At 42.6% G+C, this 20689-nt stretch overlaps 1 protein-coding gene across 1 annotated transcript in view; it reads left to right on the forward strand.

Moving 5' to 3' along the window:
- The window catches only part of LOC126248945 (putative sodium-coupled neutral amino acid transporter 11), a 65500-nt gene extending 49991 nt beyond the window's left edge, over nt 1-15509 (forward strand). Inside the window, exon 10 of the mRNA XM_049950469.1 lies at nt 13018-15509. Coding sequence (XP_049806426.1) covers nt 13018-13242 — 225 coding nt within the window. The 3' untranslated portion in view covers nt 13243-15509. The remainder of the gene's footprint in view (nt 1-13017) is intronic.
- Nucleotides 15510-20689: the final 5180 nt, after the last annotated feature.

A 20689-nucleotide genomic window follows, 5' to 3' on the forward strand; every position in this document is an offset into this window, starting at 1 on the left:
CCTCTCCGTCCTCCCCCCTCTCCGTCCTCCCCCCTCTCCGTCCTCCCCCTCTCCGTCCTCCCCCCTCTCCGTCCTCCCCCCTCTCCGTCCTCCCCCCTCTCCGTCCTCCCCCCTCTCCGTCCTCCCCCCTCTCCGTCCTCCCCCCTCTCCGTCCTCCCCCCTCTCCGTCCTCCCCCCTCTCCGTCCTCCCCCCTCTCCGTCCTCCCCCCTCTCCGTCCTCCCCCCTCTCCGTCCTCCCCCCTCTCCGTCCTCCCCCCTCTCCGTCCTCCCCCCTCTCCGTCCTCCCCCCTCTCCGTCCTCCCCCCTCTCCGTCCTCCCCCCTCTCCGTCCTCCCCCCTCTCCGTCCTCCCCCCTCTCCGTCCTCCCCCCTCTCCGTCCTCCCCCCTCTCCGTCCTCCCCCCTCTCCGTCCTCCCCCCTCTCCGTCCTCCCCCCTCTCCGTCCTCCCCCCTCTCCGTCCTCCCCCCTCTCCGTCCTCCCCCCTCTCCGCCCTCCCCCCTCTCCGCCCTCCCCCCTCTCCGCCCTCCCCCCTCTCCGCCCTCCCCCCTCTCCGCCCTCCCCCCTCTCCGCCCTCCCCCCTCTCCGCCCTCCCCCCTCTCCGCCCTCCCCCCTCTCCGCCCTCCCCCCTCTCCGCCCTCCCCCCTCTCCGCCCTCCCCCCTCTCCGCCCTCCCCCCTCTCCGCCCTCCCCCCTCTCCGCCCTCCCCCCTCTCCGCCCTCCCCCCTCTCCGCCCTCCCCCCTCTCCGCCCTCCCCCCTCTCCGCCCTCCCCCCTCTCCGCCCTCCCCCCTCTCCGCCCTCCCCCCTCTCCGCCCTCCCCCCTCTCCGCCCTCCCCCCTCTCCGCCCTCCCCCCTCTCCGCCCTCCCCCCTCTCCGCCCTCCCCCCTCTCCGCCCTCCCCCCTCTCCGCCCTCCCCCCTCTCCGCCCTCCCCCCTCTCCGCCCTCCCCCCTCTCCGCCCTCCCCCCTCTCCGCCCTCCCCCCTCTCCGCCCTCCCCCCTCTCCGCCCTCCCCCCTCTCCGCCCTCCCCCCTCTCCGCCCTCCCCCCTCTCCGCCCTCCCCCCTCTCCGCCCTCCCCCCTCTCCGCCCTCCCCCCTCTCCGCCCTCCCCCCTCTCCGCCCTCCCCCCTCTCCGCCCTCCCCCCTCTCCGCCCTCCCCCCTCTCCGCCCTCCCCCCTCTCCGCCCTCCCCCCTCTCCGCCCTCCCCCCTCTCCGCCCTCCCCCCTCTCCGCCCTCCCCCCTCTCCGCCCTCCCCCCTCTCCGCCCTCCGCCCTCTCCGCCCTCCCCCTCTCCGCCCTCCCCCCTCCCCCCTCTCCGCCCTCCCCCCTCCCCCCTCTCCGCCCTCCCCCCTCCCCCCTCTCCGCCCTCCCCCCTCCCCCCTCTCCGCCCTCCCCCCTCCCCCCTCTCCGCCCTCCCCCCTCCCCCCTCTCCGCCCTCCCCCCTCCCCCCTCTCCGCCCTCCCCCCTCCCCCCTCTCCGCCCTCCCCCCTCCCCCCTCTCCGCCCTCCCCCCTCCCCCCTCTCCGCCCTCCCCCCTCCCCCCTCTCCGCCCTCCCCCCTCCCCCCTCTCCGCCCTCCCCCCTCCCCCCTCTCCGCCCTCCCCCCCTCCCCCCTCTCCGCCCTCCCCCCCTCCCCCCTCTCCGCCCTCCCCCCCTCCCCCCTCTCCGCCCTCCCCCCCTCCCCCCTCTCCGCCCTCCCCCCCTCCCCCCTCTCCGCCCTCCCCCCCTCCCCCCTCTCCGCCCTCCCCCCCTCCCCCCTCTCCGCCCTCCCCCCCTCCCCCCTCTCCGCCCTCCCCCCCTCCCCCCTCTCCGCCCTCCCCCCCTCCCCCCTCTCCGCCCTCCCCCCCTCCCCCCTCTCCGCCCTCCCCCCCTCCCCCCTCTCCGCCCTCCCCCCCTCCCCCCTCTCCGCCCTCCCCCCCTCCCCCCTCTCCGCCCTCCCCCCCTCCCCCCTCTCCGCCCTCCCCCCCTCCCCCCTCTCCGTCCTCCCCCCCTCCCCCCTCTCCGTCCTCCCCCCCTCCCCCCTCTCCGTCCTCCCCCCCTCCCCCCTCTCCGTCCTCCCCCCCTCCCCCCTCTCCGTCCTCCCCCCCTCCCCCTCTCCGTCCTCCCCCCCTCCCCCTCTCCGTCCTCCCCCCCTCCCCCTCTCCGTCCTCCCCCCCTCCCCCTCTCCGTCCTCCCCCCCTCCCCCTCTCCGTCCTCCCCCCTCCCCCTCTCCGTCCTCCCCCCCTCCCCCTCTCCGTCCTCCCCCCCTCACCCCTCCCCCTCTCCCCTCCCCCTCTCCGTCCTCCCCCCCTCCCCCTCTCCGTCCTCCCCCCCTCACCCCTCCCCCTCTCCCCTCCCCCTCTCCGTCCTCCCCCCCTCACCCCTCCCCCTCTCCCCTCCCCCTCTCCGTCCTCCCCCCCTCACCCCTCCCCCTCTCCCCTCCCCCTCTCCGTCCTCCCCCCCTCACCCCTCCCCCTCTCCGTCCTCCCCCCCTCACCCCTCCCCCTCTCCGTCCTCCCCCCCTCACCCCTCCCCCTCTCCGTCCTCCCCCCTCCCCCTCTCCGTCCTCCCCCCCTCACCCCTCCCCCTCTCCGTCCTTCCCCCCTCACCCCTCCCCCTCTCCGTCCTCCCCCCCCTCTCCGTCCTCCCCCCCTCTCCGTCCTCCCCCCCCTCTCCGTCCTCCCCCCCCTCTCCGTCCTCCCCCCCCTCTCCATCCTCCGGCTCCCCCCCCCCCCCCCCCCCCCCCGTTGCATATTAAATGTGATATCAGTTGCCTTCGTCATCCCATGATGAATATATAATTTAATACTCACAAATTTTATGTTGAAATTATGTTGCTTATAGAAATTAGTAATAAAGTTCACCAGTTTCAGCTACTGAGCACTCGTCATCAAAACTAAAAGAACAGAAAAGGCAGAATCCATAAAGTTAATTTAATAAGAGTTAAAGAAGGCACATAAATGTTAGATGGAATTATAATCAGTCAGCTTATTAGAGTAACATATCACAGTAATGATCACACAATATATAAACTGCCTTTTGTGCTTCTGTGTTGGACTTACAAAAGCAAGATAAATTGAAAGTATATTTCCTTCAAAAACTCCAAATAATTTCTATCTACTCACTCCCCTGCCCCCTATTACATACATACATGCGCGCGCGCTCGCGCGCACACACACACACACACACACACACACACACACACACACACACACACACACACACACCTCATTTGTAATTCAATCTTTATTTGCATAAAGAAAATTATAATCTTACTCTCTACTGACTGTTAGCAAAGTACAAAATTTATTATCTCTGATGTTTTCAATATTATAGAGACCCAGAGGACGGTAGCTTCCAAATTAATGGTGAGAGAATTTTAGAAAAAAAGACTTAATGAAGCTTTGTGAGAACAGTGTAAGATTTCCTCAATTGTCATTTAGGTGTTAGGTCTGTCATCGCAAATGTTTCTCTGTTGTTGCTTAATTAATAAAAAAATTGTCCTTGAACAGTAGTGAGCCAAAAACTGATCTCATTGTGGTTCTATTCCCTCCATCTTCCCGGTCAGTAAACTCTAATCTGTCTCCATATTTAGCACAACTTTCCATATTCTTTTTGTTGAATATGAGATGAATGTCCTTTTATGCACATATAATTTCATAACATTTCAGTTGTAGCAAAGTGTCAGGATACTTGTGAATATCCCAGGTGACAGGATACTTATGAATATCCCAGGTGACAGAAATTAGTGTTGTTTTACCCAGTATGTTGTATCAGCAGCAACAATGTCGCACTAATATATATAATCTTTTAGTAATCAATTTAAAAAATATTCGTGTTATTATTGATATTTCCTTATGTTTTCCCTAAACTGAAGCTATTTGTACAAATATTTCAGAAAAATTATGTAATAGTGTTGTTTGCAGTGATTTCTGGATGTAATTTGTACCTCCCATTTGACTTAACGTTAGTATGACATACATGTGCAGAGTGAGACTGCTAACTTTGCTGTTCCACTATCATAACATTTTTCAGATGAGGCCTCTTCCAACTGTTCACTTAATATTCATGAAATCACAGTCCCCCGTACCAGAATTTTCTCTAGTGCCAAATAAGCCACGAACATCTGATACCTTATTGTTAATACTTCAGTTTGCAAACTTCAGAGTACACAAATGTCATTTACTTCAATGTGAACAGAATTTGGCATAAAATGACCATCTGGAGAGCAATCATGCTGTATTTAACTTTTGTCTTTATCCCACAGCATTTTGAATAGAATTACCAAATTTGACTATGCAATAACTATCTTTGTACTCTACTATAGAAGTACAAGAAAGTACATTACTAGCTACTACATTAAGAGATTGAAAAGAAATGGCAGAAGTTATAATACTTTCTGTTACACTGCAACGACTTGTAAAGATGGCAAGTCAAAGCTGCCATGCATGCTTCTGTCAGTCCTGTGTAGGAGGCAAAGTGATCCTGGACGTGGTCGATGCTTGCATAATGTACAAATAAACATACAAAGTAATGAAAAGAGAATTTGGTACAGTTCTTTAAAATATTCTCTGTTGCAGATGAGAGAGCAAGGTTAAAAAAAAAGCGAGCGAGGTTAAAAAAAAGCGAGCGAGGTTAAAAAAAAGCGAGCGAGGTTAAAAAAAGCGCGGGCGAGGTTAAAAAAAAGCGCGGGCGAGGTTAAAAAAAAGCGCGGGCGAGGTTAAAAAAAAGCGCGGGCGAGGTTAAAAAAAAAGCGGGCGAGCGAGGTTAAAAAAAAAGCGGGCGAGCGAGGTTAAAAAAAAAGCGGGCGAGCGAGGTTAAAAAAAAAGCGGGCGAGCGAGGTTAAAAAAAAAGCGGGCGAGCGAGGTTAAAAAAAAGCGGGCGAGCGAGGTTAAAAAAAAGCGGGCGGGCGAGGTTAAAAAAAAAGCGGGCGGGCGAGGTTAAAAAAAAAGCGGGCGAGGTTAAAAAAAAAGCGGGCGAGGTTAAAAAAAAAGCGGGCGAGGTTAAAAAAAAAGCGGGCGAGGTTAAAAAAAAAGCGGGCGAGGTTAAAAAAAAAGCGGGCGAGGTTAATCATGTGAAAAGTGTATTAGTCTTCTGACAGCTTTTTGTGATCATTTAAAAAATGAGACACATGTAAACTGACATAACAAATAATGTGAAGATTTTGCAAGCTGATCCCAAAAGTAGATACCTCAAAATTGTGGAGGAACTAGAAATTTTTGGTGGGAAGAAAGAGCACCTTGATCCTATTCTTAATGAACAAATTTTCTTCAACAAACATTTTATTTCAAAATCTCTGAGGAACTTATTTCCTGACATTTGAGTTCCTAGCAAGAAGTTCTATCGTGCACCGTCGAAGGCTTGCAGATACCAACAGTGCCGCTATCACCTACAGAGCTTTGTAAATGAATGGCACATGGGCCAGTGCACTGCTCCCTGCAGGAATGTCAACTCCCTAGAATAGCACAACAAGAACTGTAGCAAAAGAATTGTCACGCAACTAGGAGTAACCTGTGCCATCTCGTGATGGCAGGTGCTCTTCACTACCTTCCCACTATAAATTATTCTATCTGTTATTTTATTGAAATACTTTTGTAATTTACTTCATTTCATTACTTTGTCTGTTCCCTTTCATTTTCATTTCTATTACTTCTGTCCTAATCAAAATATGAACTAGAATATGAGAAACAGGGCAGTATGCATGTTCTCTAAGATTATTCTGTCTTTTTTCTCTATAAGAATGTTTTTAATGCCCTCAAAATGTATTCAATTTTAGAATGATTTCTGTAATCCATTTTTATTTTTAGAACATTTTGATTAACTATGACAAATTTAAACTGTCAGAAAACTAATACATTTTTCATATGATTAAACTTAATTTTTTAAGAAGATCTTACTTTCTTATATACAACAGATATTTTAAAGAACCGTACTGAATTTCCTTTGTTTATTTATTTGTGCATTATCCATGGATTGACCACCTCTCAGGTTGCTTTGCATCCTATATGTAACTGATTGCAGTCTGCATGTCAGTTTTGTTTTTAGCCGCGGGACTGCTACGGTCGCGGGTTCGAATCCCGCCTCGGGCATGGGTGTGTGTGATGTCCTTAGGTTAGTTAGGTTTAAGTAGTTCTAAGTTCTAGGGGACTTATGACCTAAGATGTTGAGTCCCATAGTGCTCAGAGCCATTTTTTCAGTTTTGTTTATTGTTATTTTTACATGTTACGACCTTTTGTAGTGCAGCAGAATGAGAGGTATATTGTGTTTTTGTTGTAACAATTCCCTTGTTTTTAAGCTCTTGATGTATTAGCTATAATCCATTCATCATAAGAATAAACCTTATGTAAACAAACATAAACGCGATGATTGGTCAGAAGCCGTAGCACACGTACACTGGTGTTGTTAAGCTCTTGGAAGTAGCTCCTACTTATGTATAAGATATCTTGTTACTAAGTTATATTACATCAAACTTTGATATCAAATATATTAACAGCCATCAACATTTTTCTTAATTACACTTCAGTTACATAGTTTTTATTTAAAAAATTGTGTACAGTCACAGCCTTTGCAGCGTTGTGCTCTGATTGTTGCCCAGCTAATGCACAGAATAAAAATGGCTGAAGCTGCTTTCTGTTCCGTAGTGAAACACGGTTAAAAACTGGCAAGAAATAGGTTGTTTTTAATGTTTTTCGTAAATTTACGGAGATAATCGGCTTCTAAGTTTTCTCAGAGATTTCTATACTGCAGTTGATCAATAAACTTATAGTAAACGTGTAGCGCAGTTGATAGCAAACAAAAAATTCTGAGTGAAAGGATGATTGACGAACTTGAACAAGTGTCATGGGACTTCCATCTCGAACAAATATAACAACCTAAACTGAACAAAAAAGGTGTCATAGGATGTGAACCAAATGTGGTTATTCATTTGTTGGCTCAGATCTCCCTAGTATAATTTTTTTTTTCCTCGTTCGGTTTGAAATACCTACATCTCGTTGTTATAAAACTCATAATCTCTTTTGTGAATAATGCAAGTCGTCTTGTTTCTAATTACATACTGGATGCGAAATTCCTGTTTTCATTTCAAATACAAATTCTTAATTATTGAGTTTTATGAAAGACTGTTCATAAAAGTTGTTTAAATTACAAAATAATGATGATTTAATTTTTTAAGTAAAAAATGAAATACCAAATCGTTATTATTTGAACCATGTCCATCGTTTTATGCCACAGAGGTAAATAAGTATTGAAGAAACATGAAAAACAATCATTTTCACAGCATCGAGCACATCATACAAGTGCTCAATTTTTAAATTTGCTACTGTACCATTACAATATAAACCCTACAGAACTGATCTGGAGCCAAGTGGCAGGATTTGGCCCAAGAAGTAACAAGACTGTTAAGCTTCCAGTCATACTGGAATTAACACACGCAGCTTTTTCACTCGTCACTGCCGAATGCTGGCGGGATATAGAACGGCTTGTCATAAGAGGAGAAAATGCTGAGCCTGGTTGGCTTTGTTGATATGCTCATTATCAATGTAGCAGGTGACACTTTCATAACTGAAATGTATTTCCCAGATTTGGATAAGGAAGGAGCTAAGAGTTTACCAGACAACTGACTGTACGTAATACCTTCAGTAGCTTCAGTATTTAACTAAACGGTGAAGTCCTTCAATACTCCCTTACGTTACACACAGCTTATGCAGAAAAACAACCCTGTGGTTAAGTCAGGAATTTTCATCATGTTTTTAATTACGATAGCTGAAAACGATAATGTGTTGCAGTTTTCGTCTAGTTGTCTAAGGAGCATGTTCTGGGAGATCAGTGTATTATTTCATTCTGCTTGAAAATTCAATGACATTCAAAGCTGTATTGCTCCTCTGCTCGTCTCTTTTTTTTGTATGAACTGCAGCTAGCCACGTCATGACAGGCTAGCTGTACCAGCCGACTGGCCAGTGGTGTCCTAGTTAAATGCGCTGGTGAAGCTGTTGTCCCACATTATTGCTAAGTCCATGTGCACATAACCCACAGCACAAAACGTAAACTTATTATCATACTTGACAGTACTCAAGAAAGCTGGGCTGTAGTCCCTCGTGAAACGGAAATCCATTGAGGTTCTAGCGTGGAAGAACATGCAGTGCAATGTTTACATCAGGTTTATTCTTGTGAAGAATGTACTTTCTTTTACAATAGTGTCTGAAGGTAGCTATTGCGTAGCTAAAACCAATAATTTTATTCCATCTACATCTACATCATCACTCTGCTATTCACGGTGAAGTACCTGGCAGATGGTTCAGTGAACCACTTTCAAGCTGTCTCTTTAACAGCACACAGGAAAAACGAGCACTTAAATTTTTCCGTGCGAGCCCTGATCTCTTAATTCATCATGATCATTTCTTCGTATGTAGGTGGCTGCCAACAGAATGTTTTCCCAATCTGAGGAGAAAACTGGTGATTGAAATTTCGTGAGAAGATCCTGTCGCAAAGAAAAACGCCTTTGTTTTAATGATTGCCACTCCAATTCACATATCATGTCTGTGGCACTATCTCCCCTATTTCGCGATAATACAAAACGAGCTGCCCTTCTTTGTACTTTTTCGATGTCATCCGTCAGTCCCACGTGATGCGGATCCCACACCACACAGCAATGCACTAGAATAGGGCGGACAAGCGTGGTGTAAGCAGTCTCTTTAGTAGGCCTGTTGAACCTTGTAAGTGTTCTGCCAATGACTCAGTCTTTGGTTTGCTCCACCCACAATATTATCTATGTGATCATTCCAATTTAGGTTATTTGTAATTGTAATCCCTAAGTATTTAGTTGAGTTTAAAGCCTTCAGATTTGTGTGACTTATTGCGTAATCAAAATTTAGCGGGTTTCTTTTAGTACTCGTGTAAACAACTTCACACTTTCCTTTATTCAGGGTCAGTTTGCCACTTCCCGCACCATACAGATATCTTATATAAATCATTTTGCAATTTGTTTGTGTCATCTGATGACTTTATAAGGCGGTAAATGACAGCATCATCTGCAAACAATCTAAGATGGCTACTCAGATTGTCTCCTACGTCGTTAATATAGATCACGAACAATAGAGGGCCTATATCACTTCCTTGGGAAACGCCAGATATTACTTCAGTTTTACTCGATGACTTCCTGTCTGTTACTATAAACTGTGACCTTTCTGACAGGAAATCACGAATCCAGTCTCACAACAGAGGCGATATTCCATAGGCACGCAGTTTGATTAGAAGGCACTTGTGAGGAACGGTTTAGAAAGCCTTCTGGAAATCTAAAAATATGGAATCAGTTTCACATCCCCTGTCCATAGCACTCACTACTTCATGAGTATAAAGACCTAGTTGTGTTTCACAACAACGATATTTTCTGAATCTGTGCTAACTGTGTGTCAATAAATAGTTTTCTTCGAGGTACTTCATAACGTTCAAATATACTATGTGTTCCAAAACCCTACTCCAAACCAATGTTAGTGATAAGGGCCTATAACTCAATGGATTTTTGAGTATTGGTGTGACTTGAGCAATTTTCCAGTCTTTGGGTACGGATCTTTCTGTGAGTGGGTGGTTGTATATAATTGCTGAATATGGAGCTATTGTATCAGCATACTCTGAGAGATACCTGACTGGTATACAATCTGGACTGGAAGCCTTGCTTTTATTAAGTGATTTAAGCTGCTTTGTGACACCGACGATATCTACTACTATGTTTCTCATCTTGACAGTTGTTCTTGATTGGAATTTAGGAATATTTACTTGATCATCTTTGGTGGAGGAGTTTCGGAAAACAGTGTTTAACAACTCTGCTTTAGTAGCACTGTCATCAGTGACTTCACTGTCGTTATCATGCAGTGAAGGTATTGATTGTGACTTGCCACTGGTGTGCTATATGAATGACCAGAATCTCTCTGGGTTTTCTGCCAGGTTTCGAGACAGTTTCATTACAGAAATTATTAAAAGCATCTCGCATTGAAGTATGCGCTATATTTTGAACTTCTGTAAAACTTTGCCAGTCTTGGGATTTTGCGTTGTTTTAAATTTGGCATGCTGTTTTCACTGCTTCTGCGACAGCGATCTGACCAGTTTCGTGTACCATGGGGGATCAGTACCAACACTTATTAATTTATGTGGTATATATCTCTCAATTGCTGTCAATACTATCTCTTTGAAATCATTCCACATCTTTTCTACACTTACATGATCAGATTGGAAGGAATGGAGACACTCTTAAAAAGGCGTTAAGAGCATTTTTATGAGCTTTCTTAAATAGATATACCTTGCGTTTCTTTTTTATGATTGTGGGTCTTATGGTATTCAGCCTAGCAGCAACTGCCTTTTGGTCGCTAATCCCAGTATTCGTCAAGATACTCACTATTTGTCCCACATTATTTGTTGCTAAGAGCTCAATTATACTTTTGTAACCATTTACGCTTGGAGTGGGCTCATGTACTAATTGTTAAAAATCATTTTCTGAGAAAGCATTCAGTACAATTTCAGACGACGTTTTATGCCTGCTGCCAGCTTTAAATCTATAATTTTTCCAGTATATTGAGGGCAGATTGAAGCCATTACCGACTATAACTGTATGAGTGGCATACCTATTTGAAATGAGACTAAAGTTTTCTTTGAACTGTTCAGCAACTATATAATCTGAGTTGGGGGGCCGGTAAAACCAACCAATTAATAGTTTAATCCGATTGTCAAGTATAACCTCTATGCATACTATTTTGTAGGAACTATCTACTTAAATTTCACTACAAGGCAAACTACTTCTGACAGCAATAAATACTCCACCACCAACTGTATTTAAACTATCCTTTCTGAACACTGTTAGATCGTTTGGAAAAATTTCGCCTGAACTTACTTCTGGCTTTAGCCAGCTTTCTGTACCTATAAATGTTTGAACTTCAGTGCCTTCCATCAGGGCTTGGAGCTCTGGTTCTTTCCTAACACAGCTACGACAATTTACAACTATAATACTGATCATTTCTACAACTAACTGTGTTTTACCTGTCCCCTTTTCGATGGATGCCCTTTCTGTGTTTCCCTGAGGCCCTCTAACCTAAAAAAAACTACCCAGCCCCTTCCATACAGCCCTCACTACCCGTGTAGCCGCTTATCATTATCATTGTCATCATCATAAACTGTTACTTCTCCTGACATGGCAGAATTGGATTTAATCCATAATGAGAATTGTTGTCCATTAATAGACGATCCAGTATACATGTTTGTGCACCTGCTGCAAGCATCTCCTATTTTGAACTAAACATACATGACTAATTTGACTTTCGTGCATACATTTTTTGTGCTTCCTTCTGACCAGTGTTCAGTCATAATTTTGGTCAATGTGGCTTGAGTAGACCTCAGTTCAGATGGTGTTAAAGTACTTACCCTTTGTATACATAATAGCAAATATTGTTCATCAGTGCATGTCTCTGTTCTATGTCTTTGGTTGAACAAATAGGTAAAAAAACTTGTTGCTGCAGTGTATGAAAGAGGTTGATGAACAGTTAATGACATTGCTTCCAACCATCTAATGCCTTCCCTGCAATTTGACCAGTAAGTGTGTGTGTGTGTGTGTGTGTGTGTGTGTGTGTGTGTGTGTGTGTGTGTGTGTGGTGAAAAAGTGTTTAACTGTAAATTATATTCAGAAATAACTTGGTTAGTTTAAGTACACTTCATTAGATTCTGTTCATTGTAAGGGGTATTGAAAGCTTAAGAACTTAATGTTTTTCTACCCAGAAATTTGGTTAAATGTCATCTTAAAAATATTCTTCAGAAAGGCATCACGAAATTTTTTTCAGATGATTCATCATAGCTGCAGACCCTATCACATTGAAAATTATATATTCTTTAGAACCTTAGCACAGGAGCCTCCCCTGTATCCTCACTTGGATAGGTTGCTCAGGAGTATTGTTTAGGCATACAGATCTCCTTCTGTGGGCTCATTGTCATCCTATGAGCAAGAGAATTGCATGATGGCAAAAATCCAAGGGTGTCTGTGGCTCCTACATTGTTTTTGTAAGTATAGTAAGGTATACTTAACCATCTCACCTGTGGTTACTACAAAATTTTTTGGAGTGTGACTATGATAGTGTGTCCACTTGCAGTAACATCGGCAGCCCACTGTTTAACAAATTGTCTTCAGCTATGATGTAAATACGTGAGTGCCATTTTGTCCCTGGGTGAAAATACCGTACCAACATTTCTTCAAACACTAAATCATTGAGTATCAATCTGGCCCTCTGGATTTGAACCTCACACACACATGGTGAGAGACAGCTAGAAGTTAAGCCTGGTTGTTCTTGGTTTAGACGATGGTGTATTGTTTGTTTGAAAAAACCTTTTTACATGAAGACTTTACTAAGGCCTGGAGAACTAACTTGAAACCAAATACAAATAACAATTGCATGGTAGTAATCCCATTTCAGTCTCTTTGGCTGATAGTGGGAATAACCTGGATGATATTAAGCCACAGAGGACCTAGAGGTTCATCTGCTTCTTGTAGCACTGACAAGTACTGCTAAAGAAATGAGATGTCTTTTGTTTTTATTAACTACTTGTCTTGGGAAGAGTCTATTATGTTGCTAGGAAGCAGCCAGTAACACAAAGTTCAAGAAATGAAAATATATATGTGGATCAGCTGTTGCCTGTGCAAAAATGGACAGGCTAAATATGGCACAAGTGTTTGGTGGATTCTAAGAAGGCAAGGCTTACTCTCTGCAGTATGCATAAATTTCCTAGCTGAAATTGCTTCTGTACATATAGATGTTTTTGGTGATTTCATCCCTTTATGACAACTGATGCAAAACTTTTGCTGGTCTTTATAAAATGTCTGCAAATGACAGATTATAAAATTGTTTCTGGATGAATTTCAACAAACATGAGAATAATTCTATCAATTTGAAGACTAAGTGGATATAATTTTTTTTTCAAGCCCAATGTGTTAATAGAAAAGTAACAAATCATTGTTTACATTGTTATTAGAAACATTGTGACTATACCATTAATATTTATATATTTTCTCTCCATAGGGTATTTTGGCTGCTGTACCAATGGCATATGTGTTGCCAGCAATAATATACCTGAAGCTAGAAGAAGGTGGATATCTTGCTTATGAAAAAGCTCCTGCTATAGCTTTAGCACTTGCGGGATCATTATGTGCTGTTGCAGGATTTGCATCTCTGATAACAAACTTCCATTCGGCAGCATCCTGTAGCCATGGCCACATCATGCAGTACTGCAACATCACTAACTAGGATCTACGCCTGGCATGACTGTCATACATGCTTGGGTGTGTGTAGTTTTTTAAAAGAATCACAGAATTTTTTGCAATTTTTGCACTGTAACTCATTTTGCAGTTTAGTCACTGCACATAATGAATCTCTCTTCCTTAGTATATTTTGCAGTATTTGTTAATTGGCCACTGGGAATGAAAATGATTGTTTTCTGTGGAATGATATTTTTACTGTTGTATATATCTGTACCTGCACTGCATTTGGTGAAAGTTCCTTTATTGTACTTGTGATGTCTGTTATTTATCTAGAGAAGAAATGTGAGCTTTTGCCTCGCTATTTTCCTTACCAAAAATAATGTAGGTAAAAGATGAAAATTTAAGCTTTATGTTGCACAATTTATCATTTTGCTCAGGAAATAGTCTGTGTTCATTGTTCTGCAGTTACTACTTCTGTTTGTAACTACAGAGAATGCTTGGGCTGTGAGAAAAAATATTGTTAAGGACTATTTGCTGTGTTATATAAAGATGTTTTCTATGCATTACTTTGCAAGAGCAATTTACTTTTTATAGTATATTTATTGTTTTGATGCCAGTGGTATAAGTATCTTACAGATACTAGTGTGATTTTAATTCAAAGGATAAATTTCATAAGATTCTAATCTCACCATTTGCTGAGAGAAACTCGGAACAAATGGTTTTGACAAGTTACTATATGTATTTGAAAATTTAAGAGTTACTGTTTCAAAATACTAAAGTTTAAGAAAAGTTGCTGTCTTTCTCCAGCTTTTCAAAAGAGTATTACAGTTAAAATATATAAAGTATTGAAGCTTGCAGTCTTCGTAATTGCAATATATTAAATTGATGGGCTTTCATAAGTGGACCAACTTGTAAAAATGTTACAAATATTATACAATGAATAAATATATTTCTCTGTCTTGCATGTTGCCAAAGGTGTCATTTTATTGAAAGCACTGTGAATACTACCTTAGTTCACAGTTGATATAGTAAGTATCTAAATCTAGTTCTATAGGCATGAGCCAGTTCCCCCCCCCCCCCCCCCCCCCCACTTCAATAGTCTGTAGTATGTTAAGTGCAGTTATCTACAAATGATCATCTGTATTTTTTAATAACCTGTAAAAAGAGTGCTAGATAGTTATATACATAACTTTTTGCATGAAGTTTTTATAAACGCAGTTATTTTTGGGTGTTTTCTTAATACAAGAAAGTTACTGAGAATATGGGAAGCTCCTTGGACTTCAGTTATATTTTCTGACTATAAATCCATCAGCTAATAGATAAGCTTTAAAACTGAATTAAAAACTGTCTAGACAGTTAAGACTATTCTTAATTCAATTTTGAAAATGTAATCAAGACCAGTGATTTTCTCCACGAGAAACATTCTAAAAAATTAATAATAGGAAAGCATCTTGTGATTGTTTGAAACATGAAAAACAGTGAAAAAACAGCTGTTACGATTATATAAGTCTGTAAATTGCATTTTGATCATATTTGTGTACTTTTACTGTAGGACAGACCATGTTTATGAGCTAGAAAATATTTATAATGCACAAGTTTCTAAGATGTACTACATGCTATACACTACCTTCATCAGATTAATGATTAGCTTGTTTCCTGTCAACCACTGTGCTGTGTTGTTGAAAGATATGAAAATAAATATCTACTTAGAAATTTGTTGATACAGCACTGTAGTATTGCTGTGTACAACGCCATTATAGTATTATAATGCTGTTAAGGCTTTGGTGAACTCAGAAGTTTAAACTTTTACCTGAAGAGTTAGATAAAAAGATGAACTTCAAAAACTAATTGTGCATTCTCAAAATGGCCTGTACGAAGTGTATTGATAACTGGGTCTCTCTCTCTCTCTCTCTCTCTCTCTCTCTCTCTCTCTCTCTCTTTTGCGCTGTAATGTAGTTTGAATGACAATAAATCACTCAATTGTGTAACAGTTTTTATATGCATTTTAGTACTAAATTTATCACGATGACAGGATTGTTATAAAATGTATATTATTCATGTTAATTCAAAGTTATGTGGACATTCAAAGTTATGTGGACATTCAAAGTTATGTGGACATTCAAGGATAAGTTACAGTTTAAGTTGCCATTTAAGTATCTCCAGTCAACACTCGTAGCAAAGTATGTAGAAACACTCCTTTAGCATAAGGAATTTTTGCTGCTAATGTCAATCTTATGTTAACCACATGAAAAACTAATTTCCACCTATCTTAGCTGTGAATCCGTGTTTGTGTTTGTTACCTCAGTGTCTCTATCCACTAACATTATAATATATAGCATATACATGCCATAAACTCTGAGAATATTAAAGCTAGTGAAAAGGATTTTGCAAGATGTTTCTAATTTTACTTTCACTATGATCATAAAGGCCCTCCTGCAGTATAAAACCCTTTTTAATATTAATTTGGCAGGTCCTGCTCCCACAATGTTATTCCGTGGTTCAAGAAAGCATATACTGATCCAAACTACAGTTGTTTCAGTTATGGTTTGGAGATATTCTTAATCCTTAACACTTTCGCTGCAGCTGACACTTATAAGCGTCAAAACAAGCTGCGAGCCAGTGCGGCTGACGCTTTTAAGTGTACGCGCTCACTGTTGGATTACTGTCGAGTTGCAGCGCGATTACTAAGTTTTCCTGGTAGTTTCATTACATATGGGTAAAGTTAAATATCCACGATTACAAGACTACTGGAAGAAAGAACCGCTGTTTGAGAATAGGGGAACAGCGATGAGTATCAGCAGAGACCGGTATTTGATCATATTACGCTCTGCATTTTGCAAAAAATCCACTTCCAGGAAACCCGAAACCGGACGATCGTTGCTATAAGATACGATCTACATCAGATTATTTTCACACGAGAATGTCTCAAGTGTATTACCCGGGAAGAGATTTATCAATAGATGAATCAATGATTCTTTGGAGGGGAAGATTGTCATTTAGACAATACATAAAAAGCAAACGTACCTAATAAATATGGCATTAAGATGCACGTGCTTAACAATCCAGATGGTTTAATAAATAAGTGGGCTGTGTACGCGGGAAGTAGTGGAGATATGCGGAGAAAAGGTCACACTGAAAAGGTCGTTTTGCATTTGATGGCAGAAAAGCTGTATGTTGGTCATCACATTTATTTGGACAATTATTATAACAGTTTCCATTTAGCTACAACTATGTTGAACCTAAAAACACTTTCCACGTTGTTGTTGTTGTTGTTGTTGTTGTCTTCAGTCCTGAGACTAGTTTGATGCAGCTCTCCATGCTACTCGATCCTGTACAAGCTGCTTCATCTCCCAGTACTTACTGCAACCTACATCCTTCTGAATCTGCTTAGTGTATTAATCTCTTGGTCTCTCTCTACGATTTTTACACTTTCCACAGGAACTCTGAAATTAAATAGGAAGTATACCCCTGAAGATGTCGTATCGGAAAAACTCGGGAGAGGAGAAACAATTGTGCGGTATTCTAATGGAGTTATGATTGGAAAATGGAAGGATCGACGAGAGGGTTCCTACATTTCCACAGAACATCTAAATGTTATGGAGCAAGTGACGAAAGCGTGCCAGCAAATAGTCACAAAACCTTTGCCTATGATTAGGTACAATGCGTGTATGTCTGGGACTGATAAACAAGATCAGATGTTATCGTTGATATAAGATACAATCTACATTGGATTATTTTAACACGAGAATGTCTCAAGTGTATTACCCGGGAAGAGATTTATCAATAGATGAATCAATGATTCTTTGGATTATTCTTTGTATTATTTATGTGAACGAAAGACTATCCGCTGGCTGAAACTATTCTTTCATGTCATTGACATGCTAGATTTCAATTCTCAATATCTGTACAACAAATACTCAGGAAATAAAATGACCTTGTTCAATTACAGAATGAACATTATAAAGGGCTTCCTTCCACCATTGGACGTTCCACGAAATGAGAGCAAGAAACATCACAAACACACGTTGTGCAAAAGCAGGAAGCTACTGCAGGAAAGAAGCAAGTTATGAAGTGGTATAAGAAGTGCGCGGAACATGGCAAGCACACTGATATACCATACAAGTGTACAACCTGCCCAGACACACCTGGATACTGCTTGAACTGCTGTATAATTTCCCATAAGTAGCAAAAACGCGATAATATCGGGGAAATTCCGATTATCAAAGACAACTACTTTTATTTCTTTTGACATTGCATGATTTCTTTTTATGACGTGAAAGGTTAGAACTTTTTTCATGTGTACTCAGAAAATGAGGTTTTCTTTTAAGTTGACTTATTTCGTATTGTGATGTAAAGCGTACTTCACACTGCCCTGGAGAGTTCAGCATCTGCACCGATGCCGCAGCGAAAGTGTTAATGCATATAGAATGGATGCAGTTTCGTTGCGGACATGATTAATTTGTTATTTCCATGAAAGTGTGCTGTCTACATATGAACCAAAACACTTGCATCCCAAACAGGCCTGTTTGGACCAATCTGTTGAACGTGTATATTTGTTTTTATCTGTTAACCTTGAAGTTATTACTCCTAGCCTGTACAATAAGGTTTTGAACATCATCACTAAGGCTTGGCAAACTAACTGCACAATAAACATGCCACTGGCATACATTATAATTGGATGCTTATCTTAAGCAGAAGATTGTTCAAATGAGATATGAACAGAAATGGTCCTAAACTGGAGGGATATATTAATTTATGTTTCTTACTGACTATCTCTCCTGATACCTCTCCATCGTATATAATTCCTGTAAATTTTTGTCTGTCTCCTAAATGTGTTTCTAGTTTTTTTTTTTTTTTTTTTTTTTTTTCCAGTGACATCACCCATTTTAAGCTTTGATAAGTGTGCATCATGATGCACTTTGCTGAAAGCACTCTCAAACAAACTGATGGAATTTCTTTGAGTCATGCTAAAGAGTACATTAGAAGTTTCTCAGTAATTATGATCCAAAGGTTTTAAGTACGTAATGATAGAAAAATTCAACCAAGACCCTCTGGAATGTCATTTTGCAATTTTTTGGTCTATGAGTTCAGACGACCATCCATCAATTGTAGATTTTCTGTAATTACATATGTTAAAGAGTGCGTTTGTTACTGTTAAGATGGCTATATCTGCATCTGGGAACTGTGAACAGATTTCAGAACCATGTGTTACATCCTTTGTTAATCAAATGTATGTATGTGCTAAAGAAATGGAAGTATGAAACAAACGCATTAACTTATCTGCTGAGGACAAAATTAAGGGCAAAATGATGATAGCGGACTGGGAAAATGATCTCCCTATTCCGTATGAAGACAACATTCCAAAACAATGTTCAGTTTATCACATAGTTGGTTACATTGTCGAAAAGCTTAGTAAACAGAGCAGCTGTGTGAAGTGTGCTCAAACACTTATGAATGAAATGGTGTCTGACACAGTAGCTGCAACTTTCACTGCCATGAAGGACTTTGATTCAATAAATTGTCTTTCTTATTTGACTTACCCATCCAAAAATGTTTTCAGCATTCGTTTACAGGTTGAAGTAGCCTTGAAAAGACACTGTCTTCCGTCTCAAGTCTATGGGATAATATATTTTGTGAGTGTTTAGACAGTACTGACGAAACTGTTTTATGAACAGATGATATAGGATGTTGTGTGCAACATAAACATGATCTTGCCGATAAATTAATTTTCCATTTCATGAAGTGTTACTTTTTCTTAAGCATAAAAGAAATCAGCGAAAAGCTCTTGTCAGCGAAGACTGCGAAGTCATCACCCAAGCTTTCCAAATTTTATGACAACAAACAGCTACAAATTACATGGTTAAGTTTATATTATCTTTCATCTACATCTACATCCACATCCATACTCCTCAAGCCACCTGACGGTGTGTGGCGGAGAGTACCTTGAGTACCTCTATCGGTTCTCTCTTCTATCCCAGTCTCGTATTGTTCGTGGAAAGAAAGATTGTCAGTATGCCTCTGTGTGGGCTCTAATCTCGCTGATTTTGTCCTTATGGTCTCTTCGCAAGATATCCGTAGGAGGGAGCAATATACTGCTTGACTCCTCGGTGAAGGTAAGTTCTCGAAACTTAAACCAAAGCCCGTACCGAGCTACTGAGCCTCTCTCTTGCAGAGTCTTCCACTGGAGTTTATCTATCATCTGTGTAACACTTTCGCAATTACTGAATGATCCTGAAACAAAGCGCGCTGCTCTCCATTGGATCTTCTCTCTCTTCTATCAACCCTATCTGGTACAGATCCCACGCCGGTGAGCAGTATTCAAGCAGTGATTTTATATGGTCATTCCATTTTAAATCACTCCTAATGCCTACTCCCAGATAATTTATGGGATTAACTGCTTCCAGTTGCTGACTTGCTATATTGTAGCTAAATGATAAGGGATCTTCCTTTCTATGTATTTGCAGCCCATTACACTTGTCTACATTGAGATTCAATTGCCATTCCCTGCACCATGCATCAATTCATTGCAGATCCTCCTGCATTTCAGTACAATTTTCCATTGTTAAAACCTCTCAATATACTATTGCTTCATCCGCAAAAAGCCTCAGTGAACTTCCAATGTTATCCACAAGGTCATTTATATATATATTGTGAATAGTAATGGTCCTACAACACTCCCCTGCAGCACACCTGAAATCACTCTTACTTTGGAAGCCTTCTCTCCATTGAGAATGACATGCTGCATTCTGTTATCTAGGAACTCTTCAATCCAATCACACAATTGGTCTTGTAGTCCATATGCTCTTACTTTGTTCATTAAATGACTGTGGGGTCTGCATCAAACACCTTGCGGAAGTCAAGAAACGGCATCTACCTGGGAACCCATGTCTATGGCCCTCTTAGTCTCGTGGACGAATAGCGCGAGCTGGGTTTCACATGACCGTCTTTTTCGAAACCCATGCCGATTCCTACAGAGTAGATTTCTAGTCTCCAGAAAAGTCATTATACTCGAACATAATACATGTTCCGTAATTCTACAACTGATCGACGTTAGAGATATAGGTCTATAGTTCTGGACATCTGTTCGACGTCCCTTCTTGAAAACAGGTATGATGTGTGCCCTTTTCCAATCTTTTGGAACGCTACACTCTTCTAGAGACATACGATACACCGCTGCAAGAAGGCTGGCAAGTTCCTTCGCATACTCTGTGTAAGACTGAACTGGTATCCCATCAGGTCCAGCGGCCTTTCCTCTTTTAAGCGATTTTAATTGTTTTTCTATCCCTCTGTCATCTGTTTCGGTATCTACCATTTTGTCATCTGTGCAACAATTTAGAGGAGGAACTACAGTACAGTCTCCCTCCGTGAAACAGCTTTGGAAAAAAGACATTTAGTATTTCGGCTTTAGTCTGTCATCCTCTGTTTCAGTACCATTTTGGTCACAGAGTGTCTGGACATTTTGTTTTGATCCACCTACCGCTTTGACATAAGAC

Source organism: Schistocerca nitens, chromosome 3 (genome assembly GCF_023898315.1).
Source record: "Schistocerca nitens isolate TAMUIC-IGC-003100 chromosome 3, iqSchNite1.1, whole genome shotgun sequence".
Taxonomy (NCBI): domain Eukaryota; kingdom Metazoa; phylum Arthropoda; class Insecta; order Orthoptera; family Acrididae; genus Schistocerca; species Schistocerca nitens.